At 38.4% G+C, this 19,068-nt stretch overlaps 1 protein-coding gene across 9 annotated transcripts in view; it reads right to left on the reverse strand.

Moving 5' to 3' along the window:
• Positions 1 to 19,068, reverse strand: part of BLTP1 (bridge-like lipid transfer protein family member 1) — an 87,623-nt gene that overhangs the window by 51,628 nt on the left and 16,927 nt on the right. For all 9 annotated transcript variants that reach the window (XM_054283742.1, XM_054283743.1, XM_054283748.1 and 6 more), the window contains exons 8-24: positions 18,599 to 18,792; positions 16,250 to 16,329; positions 15,700 to 15,850; positions 14,010 to 14,166; positions 13,162 to 13,240; positions 12,782 to 12,873; positions 11,805 to 11,922; positions 10,891 to 11,046; positions 10,387 to 10,484; positions 9,284 to 9,462; positions 9,019 to 9,125; positions 6,773 to 6,981; positions 4,172 to 4,399; positions 3,438 to 3,575; positions 3,008 to 3,184; positions 1,262 to 1,390; positions 978 to 1,097 (exon numbers count right to left, since the gene is read on the reverse strand). In XM_054283742.1, coding sequence (XP_054139717.1) covers positions 978 to 1,097; positions 1,262 to 1,390; positions 3,008 to 3,184; positions 3,438 to 3,575; positions 4,172 to 4,399; positions 6,773 to 6,981; positions 9,019 to 9,125; positions 9,284 to 9,462; positions 10,387 to 10,484; positions 10,891 to 11,046; positions 11,805 to 11,922; positions 12,782 to 12,873; positions 13,162 to 13,240; positions 14,010 to 14,166; positions 15,700 to 15,850; positions 16,250 to 16,329; positions 18,599 to 18,792 — 2,412 coding nt within the window. The remainder of the gene's footprint in view (positions 1 to 977; positions 1,098 to 1,261; positions 1,391 to 3,007; positions 3,185 to 3,437; positions 3,576 to 4,171; positions 4,400 to 6,772; positions 6,982 to 9,018; positions 9,126 to 9,283; positions 9,463 to 10,386; positions 10,485 to 10,890; positions 11,047 to 11,804; positions 11,923 to 12,781; positions 12,874 to 13,161; positions 13,241 to 14,009; positions 14,167 to 15,699; positions 15,851 to 16,249; positions 16,330 to 18,598; positions 18,793 to 19,068) is intronic.

The raw sequence follows: 19,068 nt of genomic DNA on the forward strand, positions 1-19,068 counted from the left end.
AAAACTGCATTTATTAAACTAACAGCACAATTACTACTCAGTTGTGTCAGCATGGCAGTTTTCTTCTTTGCTGTTGTTACCATAACTCAACTGTATCTAAACTCATATTTTGCTACACTGAGTAAATCATTCCTTTTTTTCCCTGTGCAGTAGGATAATGGAGAGAATGTCGGCTCTTCTCTGCACAGCCCTTTTTGAACAGAGGATTCAGTCGGGCAGTGGCACAAACACTTCTCCCTTCCCTACCAAAGATACATCTAAATTCACACAAGAGGACTGTGAGTTATCCAGCACTGAATTGTGTGGAGGGACAGAACGTAAGAAAACAGTGCAGAAGGCAGTCTCACACCTGAGGAGCTGCAGCTGTGCTGATCACCAAAGATCAGGAGCAGCCCTGCCCTCAACAGGCCACAGCTGTGCCCAATGAGAAGACAAGTGCAACGAAAGAGGGGGTGAGCTGGTTGAAGAGAGATGGAGTTTGTTGGCTGTGCTGTGAAGGAGTCAGTGCTGTGAGGAACTGCCCATGAGCAATCACCAAGAAGCTATGGGACTTTTGAAATATGATGACAGACTTGTACATGATCCATATCAATCACTTCCATTTGCTGAATTATTGATTCACAGCAAAAGTTCTTATCAACTCTCAGGTACAAACACTGAGATTTATATTGCCCAGGGTGTTTGAAATTAATTTACACCAAACCCATAGCTTACATTTTATTTTGGGAGACATATACTCCCTCCTTACATTTACCAAGGCATTAATTAATTAATAATGCCATGGCATAATTAAATAGAAGCCAAATTTATCTACTCCTGGCTCAGTCCATGATGACTTTTTATCACTTAAAGTTTTAGAAATTCTGTTTAACCTATTGCATGCAAGCAAGCCATCAACGCAGGTAGATATTCTATCAAAAAACACAAGTATGTCTATTAGCAAAGTATTTAACTGCTGTCAAGAGAACAATTTTTACCTTGATATTGGTGGCACAGCCATGTTCTACCACATAGAGATCTGCTCCATCCATGGCTAAGCGTGTCATGGTGTACTTCAAGTCATCTGACGTTGGGCACGGCCCAGGCACAGAGTTTGTCTGAAGGAAAAGGGCAAAGAAAGAATCAAGGGAAAAAACCATATAAAGATCTATTAGGAGCTCAATTTGGGCTGAGCCTTTTATTGATGTTCTGGGTGGATTAGAGAAGTGTTCCACAGAAGGGGTGCATGCCCAGTGAGCAGCAGGGGGGGATGACAAGGTACCTTGGGGTCACAGAAGCGGCGGTCGATGCCGTGCTGGCACAGGATGACGGATTTGGGCCTCTCCAGCTCAAACTCCCGGCACACCACGTGGAACACAAAGGTCTGCCCCCATTCCAGCAGGCAGGCAAGCTGCAAGCAAACAACAGCATCCATCAGCACCCACACAAAATGGATTTGTGGTGTGAGAGAACAACCCCAAGGGCTGGGATGTGAGCAGAAGGCTTCAGCACCTTCCTGCTACTCAAGGCTGATTTTTATTCTTGTGTGCACCACAACATGCAAGACTGTACTTTCTCATGGAAAAGCACGGTGACACTAAACAATTTCTGAAATTATTTCTTAATAAAAGGCAGCAGCTTTTGCTCTTGCAGTCAGCTGAGAACTTGATGGTAAAGACAAAGCTCCCCCAACTTTCTCACGAAGAATAGCTCAAGGTACTTCGTTACCATGCATAATTTAAATGTCAGATTTGCTTCCATAAAAGCAACAAAGTTACATTTAGATAGCACAGGAGAAAACTGGCTCAACAAAACACTGCTGATTCTTGCTAGACCCAGTAATTAGCCTATTGTTGATTTAAGTCTTTTATATAGTTAGCTCTCTCATAAAGGAAATGATTCATGACTGTCTGTCTCTTATGAGAGGGAAATGGGTTTTCTTTGGCTTGCCAAAGGAAAGGGCACTTAAAATCAGCAGTAATTTGAATGGAATTTAATCTAGCCATGACTCTCCTGCACAAAATCTCTCCTCCTCTGTTCAGTGTAGTCCCTTCAGAAATTCCTGCAATGCATCACACTATGGAAGGAAAAAAGCCAATGAACCTGAAACAGCAAATTCAAGAGCTGACAACTAAAAAAAATACAATTGCATACAATTGAGAATGGCTTCATAAAGCAAGAAAATCCTTCAGCTGCGTTAGGCCTTAAGAAATGTTCTTTACCCTTGGAGTACTTTGAATCAACAAAGTTCAATTTTGAACCATAGAGCAGTGGAAAAAATCCTGCAGATGATCTAAATCAGTGGCAGCATTTTGGGAAGTACCACCACACATGTCTGTATATGCAGCAAGAAAACATCTATTCTTTAGAGTTACTAAACTTGCTTATATGCCTTATTTTATTTGCTGCAGAAGTCTCCCAATTAAATATGTGCTTAATCCTAGAAAATACCAATTCGTAGAGGAACAAGAAGATGTAGAAGTGTCTTAAAAATTTAAAAATAATTAAAGCAAATAGTAACTACTAAATAGAAAGTATGGACTTTTCTTGTGCCTCAGAATACACTGGCAAAGCAGCCCCCTTTTAAAGATCTGGCAGACCACAGCAGAAATAAATCAGAATGATCTGCCTGTTGTAAACTTGGAGTCACTCACCTAGGTGGAAAGACAAATGTAACATAAATGGCAAAATTAAAAGGGGTTAGTGCTAAGACTGACCCTACAAAGTGCAATACTGGGAAAGCAAATTATGTTCCAGTGGGACCAAGGAGCACAATTTATGCAATGAGCAGCTACTCCTGAGGCCTGTCCATACCACACTCCCATAAATCATCTCATTTGCTTCCTGCTTTAAACCCTCACTCTGACAATGGCTCATTTGGCACCTCCTGTCTCTTTACAGAAATTATTAGCTTTTACAGTTATAAAGTAAGGCACAGATCACACGCTTTCCAGAAACCCACACTGTGCCTGTTCTAGAAGGAAGAAGGGTAATACTTCAGTACTTCAGATTGGTTTCTGGATGGTACCTGTGGTGCTGTCACTTTGGCTGTGAGGCTTCCAGCCTGCACATCTATCAGCCAGGCATATTCCAGTGTGTCACTTCCCAGGGGCAGCCCCTCTGCAGAAAACATGGCGTGGGCACGGAGCTGCAGGCCCGACAGGCTGATGTGACCCTCCCGGAGCACCTCGTCCACTGCGGGGCGCTGCAAGGACAAGGAGGCCAGAGGCAATGCTTGGAAAAGAGGCAACACCAGCTCCATTTTATCCTGTTTATTTTACTGACAAAAAATCTGGACAAAAATAAAGGTTTTTACAAAACACCCATCAGATTTTTCTTACGCCTTACAAGCCTTAATAAAACCTTTGCACAAACAAGAAAATTCCTACCAAAAAATAATTACAATTTAACATCAACACAACTTCCACAATACAGCCACACAAACACTGACTGACTACCTGATAATTGTCATTCAGAAACAGATTCACTGGAGACAATACAAGCTGAAGCATTGTTTCTCTAAACCCTTTCTTCATCTCGAAACACAGCCTCTCCAAGAAAGCTGTAGGACAGTCTGGACCATCTGGACTGCAATGCTGAAATAAAAGATAAACACATCTCTTTCAGAACCTCAAAGTACATAACATGGTTGAAACTTTACTATCAGCTGCAAACCTGTGAGTAGGAAGTATGAGTATGCTGATTTTCCTCTCAGTGGATACTCCAGAAGAAGCCTGTGCAACTTGAAAAACCTTTTGAAAATTGCATAAACACTAATTCAAAAATATTTGGGTGAACCCAATGTTCTATCTGGCCTTTTTATTCTGGGGTTCCCTCAGAAGTCAGGAGCATAGAGCAGACTGCACCATTATAAGACAAACTGGCTAATCAGCAGAGAAATTGTAATGGTCTATCAAAAATAGCACACAAATCAAGTTCTGGGAATAACAAACATATTAGAAAATTATCCAGTTCTGCCTCCCAGATAAGCAAAATAAATCCTGTCTCAAAGTTTTTTAGATAGCCACAGTTTCAGCAGAGAGTGTCTACACATTTTGGTATGTATGCTTACATTTTGCTAAGCACCACAGCAACTAAATGGTCCAGGCAGTTAAATGGGGTTCCAGATTATGAAACAAAAAAAAAAAAAAATTACAAGAAGCAAATTCTTTTATTATTATAAAGTACTTACCACTGGCAATCTCCCATGCACTTTGTACAAATTAACAAGCACAGTGATATCCCATGGGCGTAAAGTAAGAGGGTGAACGGGCCTGACTGAAATTTCATTTTCTCTCCTGTCATTTTCCACTCCTACAGCCGTCCAGCCAGAGCTTGAGGATGTTGACAGGGACAAAACAGGGCTTGAAATGACCTCTTCAAAGTCAGTGTACATGTCATCTTCCCCAAAATAATTTTCCTAGGAAAAAGTATTGTTGTGATCACATGGAAAACAAACGAAAAACATGCAGGCAATGAATTGAAATACAAAACAAATCTTCTGGTTTTAATCCTCCCTAAAATAAGTGGCATAGCCATAGCCTACAGCTAAAGGAACATAGATATTTTTATTTTATGAAAACTGGATAGCTTAAATGTGCAAATTTAGGCATCCTACTTTGCAGAAAATGACGGCAGCTCAGTAGTTCTGACAGTAGTGGTATTTGAGATAACATGCAACACAAGTAACTGAAATATTATAACTAAAAGCACAAAATCTGTTTAAAAGTGTCAAAGATACAAAACAGAGTAAGAACACAAAACACATCCTACAGGAAGTCACCCTCCTCCAACTTGCTGAACCTTTTTTTCAGCAGGCTTAGAAGTCTTAACCATGCTTCTAAAATATTATGTCATAAACATGGCTTGCTTGGGTCTAAAAGCCACCTTGTGTCTAAGCAAATCCTCTTCAATTATCTAAGGCCAAAGTAACACTGCCAAATTCTACTGGGAAACAGAGAATCCATCAGGTTTCTGGCAATCTATCACATCCTCTCCCTTAAAAGAAAAGCTAAACTCTCAAGAAGAATTTTCTTGCAGTGATTTTTAATAAGGCAGACCCAGCAGAGGGTGGTAGGTGCACCAGTAACTCACTCCTGACAACTCCTGCTGTGAATCATTCATTTCCAGACAGTACAGCCTTAGCAGGGTGTGCTACACCAAAAAACTACCTCCCAAGATTAGAAGGCCTAACAAAGCTGCATGGACAATGTGTGTGAAGGGATCTACACACCATGTATTAAATAAAGATCAATGTAAACAAACTGAAAACAACCACAAGTCAGGAAAACAAATATTAAAAAAAACCCCTAGAAATCTTTCAAGAGATGATCCCAGCACAGCTGGACTAAAAGTTCTAAACAGAGTCACAAAAATGCTAAAAAGAGCAATAAATGCACGTTTTCATAAACAAGCTATTAATCCACAATTTCTCTTGAGAATTAGAATAGAAAAGCCAAATTTCACGTTAGAAATCTGCACCTAAAAATGAAATCATTACAGAATCAGGGATCCAATGGAGCACTGTTTGCATTTATCTCCAGAGGTAAAAAGCACTGAAATGGTGCTGCTTTGCTTGAAAAGCCAGAATACCCCATGAATTTATGGGCTTCAAAAAGAAGGTTCAATAAACAATTCAAACATGGCTTCATTTGCTCTGTACCAGGAGAAATCAAATCTTCAAGATGCAGTACTGGCCTAATTTTAATCCTATTTATTTTATCGACAACATGAAAAAATAATGAGCATATTTGCAAGTCCTATACTCTACAAAAGAATATTTTCTGCTATTCCTTGCTTATATGCTATATTTTATAGAAACTAATGAAAATTACTGTTCCAGTAAGTGAGTCCTTATATTGATGACCTGTCTCAGAAAATTCCTCAACCTCTGCTCCAAAATGCCAGCCTCCAGAAGCACTACCTTAACCTAGATCTGCACAGGCTGAAACACATTTTCAGAGAAAAAGAAACCAGCAAAAACCCACCAAAAAAAGAAACCCCAAAACCACACATACAAAAACCAACCACAAAAATCAACGAAACCCCAAGCACTTTGCTGTTAGTTAAACAGAATTGACACACTCAACTGCCTTGGCTTTTGTCACCACAAGGGAGGGTGAGGGAGATGGAAAGGAATTAAACTTAGACAGCCAAAAAAAAAAAAAAAAAAAAAAATCAGTCATGGAAGAGAAGACTGCAAAAAAAACAAACACATTCTAAAGCATAATAGATGAATATCAAGAAAAGGATGCATAATCATTCTCAAATATTTACTGAAGAAGCTTTTTAAATTAAGCTTATTCCCCAGTCCCTTCCATGATCCTAACTCCAGAAATGTCATGGAATCTAGCTAAGAAAAATAACACACTGCAGAACTTAAAATACACCAAAAACATGGCTTCTGGTATAAGTCTGCATAAAAACTGCAGTTTTGGTAAGTTCTAGTCATAGTCATGGAATCTTTTTTTATTTTACTAGTAGAAAATGGAAAGAAGAAATTTTTCGCACATGTTCAGAACACGCAGTATTTGTTGAAGGAAAAATGATGCTGATATGGGTGTCTGTGTGTGTAGATATATATGTAAGAAGTCATCTCACAAATCTGTGACAACAAAATTCATCTGGTGATTCATACCAGATCACCAGAGCAATTCTAAACTAGAGCCTACCAAAAGTTTTCATCCAAATTCACATATCCTCCCGAAATTGAATTTGCCGTTTTAACACTCATTATTTCCCCTTCCTACAAGTGGCCACCCATAAATTTTGCAAGTTGTGCTGCTCTGCCTACCTTTATGGAGAGAAAGGCTTTGAGCAAGGGTCCATAGAGGGTTATCTGGGAATCTGGGGAGAGCTCCAGCTCCACATGCAGTTTATCCGGGGGCAGCTCCGAGGGGTCGAGGGGAAGGCGGCTGGAAGCTGTGGGAGAGGAGATCACGCTGTCGCTGGTTTTCTGGGATGGCCTCAGCACAGACAACATGGTTTCCTCCATTTCTGACACTTGGAAGCAACAGAAGAATAGAAAACAGATTTTTGATTACAGCACAGGCTTCTGTTAGACCAAGTTCAGCCAACAGGAATGTGTATTAAACACAACTTTCAGCACCTAAATTGTATAATTACATTAGCATGTCTGTGTTACAGATCTAGTTTTTCATCTTCAGTAACTATGGGAAGACGAGAAAATAGAGAATATTATAGTCAATGTTAATTATGCAAGAGAAAACAATCCCTGAAGTTCTGAAAAAAGAGTATTCAGTATGTTTAGCTTGCTTTTGAAGTTAAACAGAAACATGCTTTCATTTCAGCAGAGCAGATTTCCCACAACCACACAGCTACTGCAGGATAAACAACAGAGAATAAACAAGCAAAGTGCAAAGTTGTACTAAAAATCTGTTCTGAACTAGTAGCTCTGAAGGCCAAAATTTTGTCTCCAACAACTCAACTACGCTAGTCACAAAACAGTTTGGAAATTCAAATCCTATTTCCTACCCCTTCTTTGTACTTGGAATTAGGAACAAGAGAGCCCAAAAACTGTCTTAAGAGAGGAAAGGCAATGACAATGTAATGAGTAACTGGAAGTATTTTGGGGATGTGAATTGATTGCTGGGGAGTAGAGAACTCCATGGAAAACCATCAAAAATTGATGCTCCAGCTGGAGGAAGATTTCAGGTGCCAGTTGAATGGGAAGAATTGGCACATACAGAACTACAGACACCTGCAGGCAGAAACCTCCAAGGCCTGAACTCCCCATTATTGTCTACAGTGCCTGCTCAGTGCTTGCACCATCTTATGAGTTATGCATCAGCCAAATGCTGCAGAGAGATGACCACTTTTTATGGAAACTACATCTTTTGTAATGCAACATATTTCTCAGAGTTTGATGGACTGACTCAAAATAAAATACAGATGTTGCTAGTGCAAGCAGATTCCATCAGCACCACGGAGTAGGAGTGAGGTGGACTGCTGAACTAATCACTGGAGGAAGCTGCAGATCAATTACCTGTGTATGTACAAACTTGAAAATACAGGTTTCAATTGCTACAAATATGAGGAAATGTTCTCAGAATGTGAGGAAGGCACATTTGACACAAGCTGACAGTCTCACAAGAGCACTTAATGAGCATCTGCAAAATCCATCTCACCTTTTCTGCTTCATCCTCACAAATCAGAGTTCTTTTAGATGTCAATTGTTGGAACTCAAACCCTAAAAATGCCATCCAGCATGCCTTTAACAGCTGCTGATTGTGGCCCTTTCAAATTAGCCCTCATTATTCTTCCAACATCTCTCCTCCATCAGTTCTGCTTCTAGAATCTCAGCCTGAAAGTTTTATGTAACCCCAAAACTTCCTGCATACCTCCCTCTGCATTTCAATTAACCTACTTTAATCTCTGTGTTTATAAATTTTTGTTTTGCAAGCACATACTTATAGAATATTTGTTATCTAGAAATATTTAGACAGTTAAGTTAAAATAAATTCTTAGACATTAGACTGACCAGTCTAACACTCCTTTCTGATGGTTCACTTGAACCATGAACAATGAAATCACAGTTTGACATGCATAAAGGGAAGGCACTATTATTACATCTCATATACAATCAATTTAAACAATTTGAATAATAAGATGAGATCACAACATTCAAAAGTCAAAACCAAATTAGAAAATATAAGGGCATGGCCAAAAATATTGTACTTCCTATTTAATATCCTGATGTTTAATATACCAAGTGATATTTTATCTTGTGCAACAACCCATTTAAGAGATCCACTTTGTTAAGGACAAGGAGAAGTGAACTGCAGACAGTACCCTCTTTTTTACACAAGGAACTGGGACACATCCTGAAATGTAGCAGCATGGAATCCTGTCAGGTTTTAAATCAATCCCAGTGCATTCTAATGATCAAAACATTCCCCTGAGACATAAAACAGCAATTCAGTTCCAAGTTCATCTCTGCAGATGGAAGCAGTGTGATCCAAAGTCCCAGCAGCTTCCCAAATGCAGCAATGCTAACAAGGAAAAGGTAGTGACACTTACAGGATTGCTTTAACTGCTCATCTGCCTTCTGAGGATAAATTGGGTGCCAGGAGTAGTCAATTGTGAACACAACACTTGGGACTGTCCAGCATTCAACCCATCCAGCCCTTTCAAAAGGAAACAGCATCCTTTTATTTCAAGCACAACACTTCTTTTAAGCGTCTTTAAAGCAACCTCAAAAGTTCATGAATCACAAACAAAATAAAAAAGTAAGAAAAGTCAACATGAAGACACAAATATACATAGGTATCTTAATAAAACTCACTCTTCCTGAGTAATGTTCCTCCACTTGGGTTTGCCTGTTTTCTGACCACTTTGACATTCTGCAGACATACAAGACTCGGGACTTATTTTATTGGGCTGACAATCCTTTACCAGCATAAAAAGGGAATATTTACTAGGATGGCAATCAGGCAGATACAAATGAAGATCAACATCTTCTCCCTAAAAGTCAAACATCAGCAACAGGAGAGTTAATTTACATTCATCTTATGCACAATGCTCAAGCTATCATCATGTTCGTGTGTGCCATCATCTTTATTTTACATAAAGGCATCATTAGACAAGAAATCTGTTTCCCAGCAAGTTTTAGTGCAGTCTCAAGAGCTCTGCAGCTCTGAATGCTTACAATTCCAATAACTTGCACATCACTAGAGCAACCTATAAAACACTGGACAACTTTTCGTGATCCCTGTTCTTCCACTGCAGAAATTAAATTACTAAAACAAGCTTACTCCACATCTCAACTAAATCACACTTGAAAAAGAATGAAATCTATAAAACATTGATTTCTTTGCTATCAAATTATACCAAATTAGCAACATCACCATCAACTAGTTTCTTATTTTTAGCAGCAGTAGACAGTTCTATTTTAAGGAAGACAAAAAGTACAGTAATACAAAGAATTATCTGCATCTGTGAAAAACACTTGGTGATCATTATTTATGCTACAGAACCTCTTAAAAATCTGGAACATGGCTTTTCAAAATGGTTTGGGGGTAGCCAGTACAGTATTTGATTCTATCTTTGAACACACATTAGGTTTTCATATTTCATAAATGAAGGGGAACAGAATTCCAGGTGATAAAACACAGACAGACACACAATCTAACTACATATAATAAATATGCATACTAGATGTGTATATTTATGCATGTATGAAGTGTATGCATGTTGGTATTTTCCAGAAATATTTTCATTTTTGTGCATATATGTATATATAAACTACAACAGCCTATGATTAAATGCTTCACACAAGCAAACTGAAAGCATTTACCTCTGGGTTGCTTCAAGAAAAATTCTATGAACTGAAAGTGAAAAAGACTTTTTCTTTCAGGAAAGAATCTCACATTTACACGATGTCCTTACCCTTAAGGAGAATCTAGTATTGCATGTGGTTGGAACAAAGTCAGTGAAAGGCAGAGAAAAAACAATGTTCAGGGTTTCTCCACAAGCTGCCAGATAGACTGGGAGGGAAAAGGAAAACCAAACAAATTTGTCAGAATTACTCTCTCTTTTGTTCTTAGACAAAACATCAAACATAAGGTCGTAATAATTAAAATATATTTAAGAACTCATGACAGAATATTACCATTTAACTACACTGTACTTGGAGTCATTAATTACTGTAATCAATTATTCTGAAAGTATTTATTACCCACACCTTGTTGCTTCTAGAAAGACATTGTACTTAGCACAAGGATATTGCAGGAAAACAATAAAAATAACAATATCTCAATGCTTTTTTTACCCACCAGGTTTTGGGTGTAATTCTAGTACTCTATCTCTTCATACATTTGTATACAGTGTATTTTGTTGATGAATTTTTGTTATACAGGCTACTTCTTCCAAATACAAAGTAAGTGATCTCACCATTCTCCTGTTGTTTGGTGGAACAGTCAATCCAGTTGTGCTGATTTGCTGCCCAGATCATTTCAAACTGATGGAACATGACTTTGAAGTTCCACATATATGGAACAAATGAAAAAATATCAGGTGCGCTGTCACTGGACCAGTCTTGGATCAGATCTACACCCACAGCAAGCAACAAAAGGTGGGTTAGTGGCCAGCAGGTGAGTGATTCCTTAGCATTTGGTGTTGGAAAAGCTGATTTTTGCCCTGAGCACAGCAGCAGGTTACACTGGGCACTGTGGCACTACCCAGACAGTGGCTCTGGCCTCACTCGGGGGATAACTTCATTAGCATGGCACCAAGCCTGCACTAATTAAACCTTCCTCCCAGCAGGGCTAATTAACACCACAGTGATGGGGCTCTATTCTTTCCATTGCTGCAGCTGGAGCTCCCAGCAACAGTTGGGTGGTGCTGTTCCACCTTGCATTGCCTTCCTCCTCACAGCCAGAAGCCTGAGGAGCAAATGACTTTTCCTCATCATCTGTCAGCCATACGGACACAATCCAAAGCCCAAGTAGTTGAAAATGAGCCAAGCAAAGAGAGATATCAGCAAAAATCAACATCATGGGTGACAAATTAAGCAAATCAGTAGCTGTGATGAGTTCTAGTAAGAAATAAATGTAGGATCACTTAACTGCAAATCCAATTTATTTAGACATTTATTCAGAAAATTTAATTATTTGTGCTTCTACTCAAATGTAACAATACCATGCAGTTAGACATTCTATAGGCATCAGGAATTTTGTCCTCAGAAACTATTTATTACCTTAAATACATGAAATCAGAGAACCTGACCTTGCACAACTCAGCAAAATTTGAAAACAAATCCCAAAGAAAGAATATTTGACATGTAACCTATTTAGCAAAGAGGTTACCTGTAAAGAAGCTCTTCTGAGCAAAGATGAAATGATAGGTTGCTTTATAGACCTCCAGCTCACACTGCCATGTCTGTGGCATGTTCCATATCCGGGGGTAGCTGGCATTGATGTGGAACTGCGGGCAAGAAATGAAAGCATCAGGATTACCTGCACGATGACAATGCCTGACCCTGACTCTCAGCACTGTTCACACATGTACCCTACTGAATAATTACAACTGTTGTCCTGCTGGGATGAACAGAAGGTACTTGCAGTTCCTTAATAATTTAATCTCTGTCCCTCCTTCTGTGTTTGAAGGTCAAGTGTTAGTGTATTCATTTATTTGGAAAGGTATAGATGAGTTTCAGATACATCTGCTGCTGTAGATGTACAAAGCAATGTGAAATGCAAGGTTTTCATCAAGGGCATCACATTTCGCACCACACCAAAAAGAAAATGCCCCAGGAAGAGACTGTTTTTCAACCATTGATACAGTGTTGATATTCATAAAAATATCACTTGAATAAGATAACTTAAAAACTAACAAGAAGGGTAATCTGCACAACTACAACACTGTGAAGTGAAATATTAGGCAAACAAAAGAGTAATGGAGTATGAAATATGTCTCAAGTAGTTCAAGCACACTTGAGTGCTTTTAAGTACTTGTGCACACACATCCTCTTGCAGAGCTACTGAGCATAATCATGAATTAAGGCCAAGCCTGTATGGACACATGGCTACACAATAAATGAAGCAACATTTGTAAATAGGTAATTTATACACCAAGGTAGTGCTTTTTAAGTCACTAAAGATGACACACATGCACAATTGTTTCAGTACATAAAAATTCCTTATGTATTTAGGTCCTGCAAAACACATTAAAAAGGCATTTTCCTGCATTAAGAAAGTAAAGACTGCTCCACAGAAAAGCAAATATATTCTTTATTAAAAATCCCCTAGAGACTGAAGCTTTGTGCTTATTAATGCACACTTACAGCCAGCATTTCTGCTTCCAAGAGAGTCCTGTACTGCATGCTGCTGGTGGCATCCACGTGGAGGAGCTGCCCTTTAATTGTAGGTGAATAGCCTGGCAAACCAAAATCATCAAATTATCATTTAGACACAAGAGTTAGATCAATATTTAATCCATTTTTAGCAGTGATTTCAGCAGTCCACTACCAAGAAGTACCCTGAGGGATATTTGCTTGAACATCTTGCAGTGAACTGTACAGGGAAGTTTTTTTGTTCCTTTCCTTAGGAACACACATCTCAAAATTCCAAAGGAAAAACACTAAAAGACATTGGCACACACAGGAATTAAGATAACTGTTCAGGAAACACAGTAAAAAACAAAGCTAGCTTAGCCTTTACTCACCATTTTCACCCACTGTCATGGGAATATTTATTTCCAAATAGGATCCTGCACCAACGTTCACATGTACAGCGTTCGTTTCCTGCATTGCAAGAAAGCAAAACAGTCCAAATGTGATTTCTAGGTTTATTTCTGCCTCTGGCTGCCATTATCCACACCTGGTGATTAAAGTCCTTGTTGCCTTCAGAAAAAGCACGAATGAACTATCAATACGTATTGGTACAACGTAATCTACCTTTTTTAGGTTTAACAATAATAAAATACCTTTTTTAGGTTTAATAAATGCGAACTGAAGTCCAGTTAGAGAAACAACAAAATACTCTAACCCAAGAATTGTAGTGTCAGACATGTACATTAGTCTAATGTACACTGCAATTGTAACCCTTTCAGTCCCCCCACAAAGAACACAACAATGGTACAACAAAGTGATGCTGTACCCCATGTGGAAGAGTAGGAACAAGAAGAAAAATCCCAACTCCTACACATACTAGTTCTGTTCCTCCAATGTTCTCCTCATTCAGAAGTATCAGAAGAAACTGATTTTTTTAATCTATCATGGTGAGCTTCATTAGAATTTAAGACTGCACAGGACATGAAGCCCCAAGACCGCAGGAGCCGGCATGGTTTAAGATGTACCTTTAAAGCTTAAAGCAAACTTAAAATAATGCCTCTAATAATACATTTCTATTTGAAAGGCTTGCTCATAATTATAAAAAAGATAAAAATCACCCAGCTTTTAAAACCATAGCTCTGTAATAAACACCTGAGACAAGTAAAACTGTGCACAACCAAAAAGCACAGTGCGACCACAGCAGACAAAGTTAATTTCTTGATAAAGTCTCACTAATTACCCTGTTCTTGGTGAAAAGCAAATCAATGGTGGCATCCGCAATGATGTTCATTCTCAGCTCAAAAGCAAGGATCTGTCTTGGTTTCCCAGGCTGAGCAATTTCTGAGACTTTCATAACTTGGTAGTCTGGTGGGAAGAAAAACTTCCACAGGCAATCCCTAGTGGAGAAACAGAAAAAAAAACCTTTTTTTTTTTGTTCTCAGAGGAAATACATATGTGTACTTGTGCATCTACTTGGTTCATTTAACTATCTTCCTCTTAGCTCAGTCTTTGGACAACCAGTGGATGTGATAAGGAAGAATGTTGAATATCTTCATTATAGCAGCCTTCCAACTCATTATTGCAACCTCCAAAAGTGTCAATGGCAAGAAGTTAAAATTTATGGTTTCTGTCTGCAAGTTAATTTGGAAGGAAAACAAACCATGTTTTTCTTTTTATTCTTAATCCTTGGTTTATAAAATCTGTTACAAAAGCATAGCAGCAAATCATCTATTTACTCTTCAGCTTGTGCATAAATAGTTGGTGTAGGCCCAGAAATAAGGAAAACACAAAACTTTAGACCTCAGAATGGAAGCCACATTTCCACAGATTTTTAGCTGAACGTGCCATGAAATACTTGACAGGAAAGGCAGAGTGACAAAGCACAGACAGCAGAGTTTACCTAGGTCTTAATGGGGTGGAATTTCTTCCTGCACCCAGCACCTGGCTGTTGTAGCAGCTTAAAAGCTCCCAAACTTCCAGGATCCATCCACAGCAAGATGCAAGAGTGTTCCTAGTGTGCATCTAGGAACTCTATGCACTCGGCACTAAACTGCTTTCTACTGAGCCAGTTAAGATTATAAAAAGCATTCCATTATAGAGCAAGCTTTCTTTGGAGTATTAGAAGTATCATTAATGATTCACTGACCTCATATTTCTAGCAAAAGGGTCTAGAAAGCAACATTTTCTCTAAAATGCACTATCATATCTAATGACTACTCTTTGGGCTGCCATCCTCACACTCCTGAGAGACAGGAAATCATAACAGTTTCACAGGAGAATTAGTGGAGGCCAAGTACCAGCCTGTAATTAACAGGGGAAAAGAGGGAAAGCACTGATTATGTCACTTTTGCTTAATAGTCCTTCACTCTCTAAACAACCCTATTGTCCTCACCAGAAATGCTCATGTGCAAAGCATCCAGGGCCAAGTGAAGAACAATAGAACTCTAGGCTAATATTTTGTATTAAAATAGCTAGATAATAAGTACTTTGGAGATAACATCAAGCAGCTGATTATGCTAAGCAAGGATAAATTATTCCTCCCTCATTATTTTCATAGCCAGATTTCTGCTTCCCTAAGATTTCCTCATCAATATGCAGTTTATTCCCATATTAGCTAACAGGAGCTTGATAAATCTAAAGATCAACAGTTAACAAGTTAAACCTTTTACTCAATAAACATTAAAAATACTTTGCTTCCAAAAAGGGAACATAATCTGTTAATTCAATAATGAGAGTAATCCTAACTTGGGAAGGCCAACAACATAAACACCAATGAATTTACTCATCTTAAACCATTGTGGCAGGACTCTTCTTTCAGACTTGGTCTACCCTAAAACACACAAATTCTGAGCAATCACACAATGGAAACTTGAGCAAGCTTTCTCAGTAATACTGGATATGAAGATGAGAGCTGTAAATCAGGGTCATACCTCTGCCTATCAGCCCAAGGCCCATAGTTGAAGTCTGTCCCTTTCCCACACACAATGTCCAAACCCCAGCATGGTGGCAGGTCCTGTAATTTGCTGTCTTCATTGCTGGCTTCTCCATCATTACTCTCCTCTGTCTCCTCTGGTACAAGGCCTGCATTACATAAAATATTAAACACATTATTAAAGGAAGCTGCTTCAAATTATAAGAGAAATGTTTGCTTAAGCACAAAACAATTAAAGTGTCCTCATGTCAGTTTTATTTGAGAGCACTACCGTATGTAAGTATCAAGACAATTCAATGCAGACTTCCAGGGGAAGGCTAAGAAATACAACCAAAAATGATCCAAAATTGCCACCTATCCTACACCTGTACATACCATTATCAACTGTGCTGTCTTTGCTCAAGACTCAGGCAATACTTCAAGGGCAGTCAGAACAAAAGCATATTTATGATACTTCTATTGTTCCAAAACATTGCATTAGCTCTCTTAGCATATAGATTTTTCACCTTAAAAAAAAATAAACTATCTTTGTATTTAACAGCTTGTACCTGGTTCATCCATATAGTAATAGATATCAACATCATTGGACTGCATTACAACAAAACCTTCACCCATCAGCCTTGGGGGTCTGCAAGGAAAGAGTGAAAAGATGAAAGGTAAAAATCCCTGTGCCAAGACTGATCTTCATGAACTCAAATAATTTCAAATGCAACATATTAAGCATAATGGATTTGCATAATGATTTGAGAAAAAACCAAACCCTTGATCATAATGTTGTTATTACTATTATAACCATTACATTAAATAAAAGTTTAGTTAACTCAAGCATGAAGACTCCAGGTTCTTCCCCACAAAGGCATTTCTCAGATATCCTAAACCACAAGTAACTACTGAACTTTTACTTTCAGTGTTTCTTCCAGGCAAGAGTTCCTTTCTCCTTGTCCTATATTGTTCTTTCACCTGCTAATTGTTTTCTCACTAAAATAGCCCTCTACACCAAAGGGACAGGACTTCCAGTAATTAGACCATCAGTTAATGAAAGAAAAAAAGAAGAAAAAAGCTGCTCTGCCTCAATAACACTTCCCTCACTATAAAAGGATCTAAATGATAAATCTAAGAGGTGAAATGTTTCTCTAACACTACCACATTGGTTTATTACAATCCCTTTCCCACATTAATTTACATTTTAATAATTCTGGTTTTACTGCAGAAGACACTACTGAAGTTTCTCAGCCACTTTCATAAACTGTCATTTCTTGACAAAAAAAGACAATTCCTATGACTGTGTAAGAGAATGACCTGTTAGAGCCCATATTACCACAGCTCATTTTCAAAGGCAGGAAACCTTGGAAAACATGAAAAACAGCAGATGCAGAAATCACATACTGCCACAAACGCTTCAAAAGCAACAGGGTAGGAACCTTGAAACTAAGTTTATTTTGAGAGTAACAGCAGCAAATGATCATACTTGAACACAAACTAGATATTGGCAAAAAATTAAAATGAGATGATCATTGTAATTTTAAAGTATTCCCTAATATCTATCCTGAACCTTAAGCCTGCTGCCTCCAAACTTCTACTTTGACCTGCTTTCCCCAGCACCATTTTTTTTCTTTTCTTCAATTTCAGAGGACTTATTTGCAAAGAGAATTAGAAGTGTTGAGATGGATGTTTGTAACACAAAATGTCAGTTTCCAAAGTGAAATGTTGCTGTTTGGATTGATTTCTCAGTCTGCCACAAATTTATCATGCCACTTGGCTGTTTTTTACACATACACTGGCTGCAGGAATTTCTGTAAGTTAAAACACCCAGCTTAAATTTTAGCCAAAACAGTGTAAGAGGGCAGGCTCCAAAGAGTCAAATATTCTCCATTTCCAGTGAATTGGGCAATTTTTTGAATTTGCCCAGTAAATTAGAGCACATTTTGTGCACAGATGCCATCCTTCACCCATCAGGAGCTACAGGGATGGTAAAAGCATAAAAAGCAAATACTCAGAGGAAGCAAGAAAAGCTAATAGTTTGAGTATCTTAATCCCATTTTGTTTTAATCTTATTTGTTTTCAATATTAGTTGCAGAAATTTCCTTTGTCGTCATGTTGGAAGAGGAAGATTCTGTGCACAGCCACAGAATGTTCTTAGAAAAACATAAAGCCCTGTTACAAACAGCAGTATTTGGCTGATAAAAAGCCAATTAAGGTACAAATGACGTACAGTTTATTTTATTACTTCATGCAAGCACTCGGGCTTGTGTTTGACTTCCTCGAGTCGGTTCAAGCTGCCTAACCCTGCTTATGCAAAACACACAGAGGTAAAAGGATCAGCAATCTGTCTTCAAAAGATAACATGGTTTCTCCTCCACCACGTATTACACAGCTTTTGCCCTGTTTGGGTTTTTTATTAGCATTTCCTAAACCATGAATCTGCTTTACACAAGTCAACACCTTAAACCTTGCATTTCAGCTAGAAATTCAGTGGTGGCAAAGGCTGAGTACAGCTCTTGTACCTGAGAGAAGGAAAACAGACCTTGGGCAGAGGATGCCACATCCCTGGAGACATTCCAGGCCAGGCTGGATGGGGCTCTGAGCAATCTGATCTGCTGTGGAGGGTTTGAACTAGGTGGCCTTCAAAGAAACCTTTCCAACCCAAACTATTCTATGATTCTCTGTTTAACAGAGCAGAAGACACACTAAAAACACAAACCTGGAATAACACAGAAAACCAGCACTTTTCTCCATAAATCAAATTTGTTCAAAGATCCAAAACCAAAACCTTCAGAGTAGTAACAAATAAACACACTGAATAAAATAAACACATGGAAACACATCAAACATTCTTTTCTTTGTGTTCTTAAAATAAATAAGAAAATAATATGGACACAAAAGTACCCCAAACTTACTCATCATTTTGAAGACCAACGTATCTTGGACTTGGAACCAGCATGACTCGAACATTTTCCAATTTTCCCTTCACAATGTGCATGAACTGATCAAGGTGGCTCGAAGGTGGTTTTGTGGTGTATGTCAAAAAGGCATCATCAAAGTTAATGCAAAGTGTTTGTGGTTGATAATGATTGCCAAATGCCAAGCGACCCTAAATCAAAAAGCAAACCCAGTAACTCACTGCTAATCACTTATCTCTTATATTTAAATACCTATTCACAGTGACCTCTTACATGACACTCAAACTCTTACATTTAAGTATTTTTTACCTATAAAAATGCAGTTGAACCAGCCATGTGCAAATGAAGAACACAGACAAAAGTCCTGGCCATAATCTGTGCATATCTACAAATATTAGCTTGTATGTTACACTCTGAATTTTTTCTTCTATCAACTCAATAACAGTCTTCCTGATTCTTTAAAACCA

The sequence above is a fragment of the Melozone crissalis genome, unplaced genomic scaffold, assembly GCF_028551555.1.
Source record: "Melozone crissalis strain CALT ecotype California unplaced genomic scaffold, PUWL_Pcris_2 ptg000039l_1, whole genome shotgun sequence".
Classification (NCBI taxonomy): domain Eukaryota; kingdom Metazoa; phylum Chordata; class Aves; order Passeriformes; family Passerellidae; genus Melozone; species Melozone crissalis.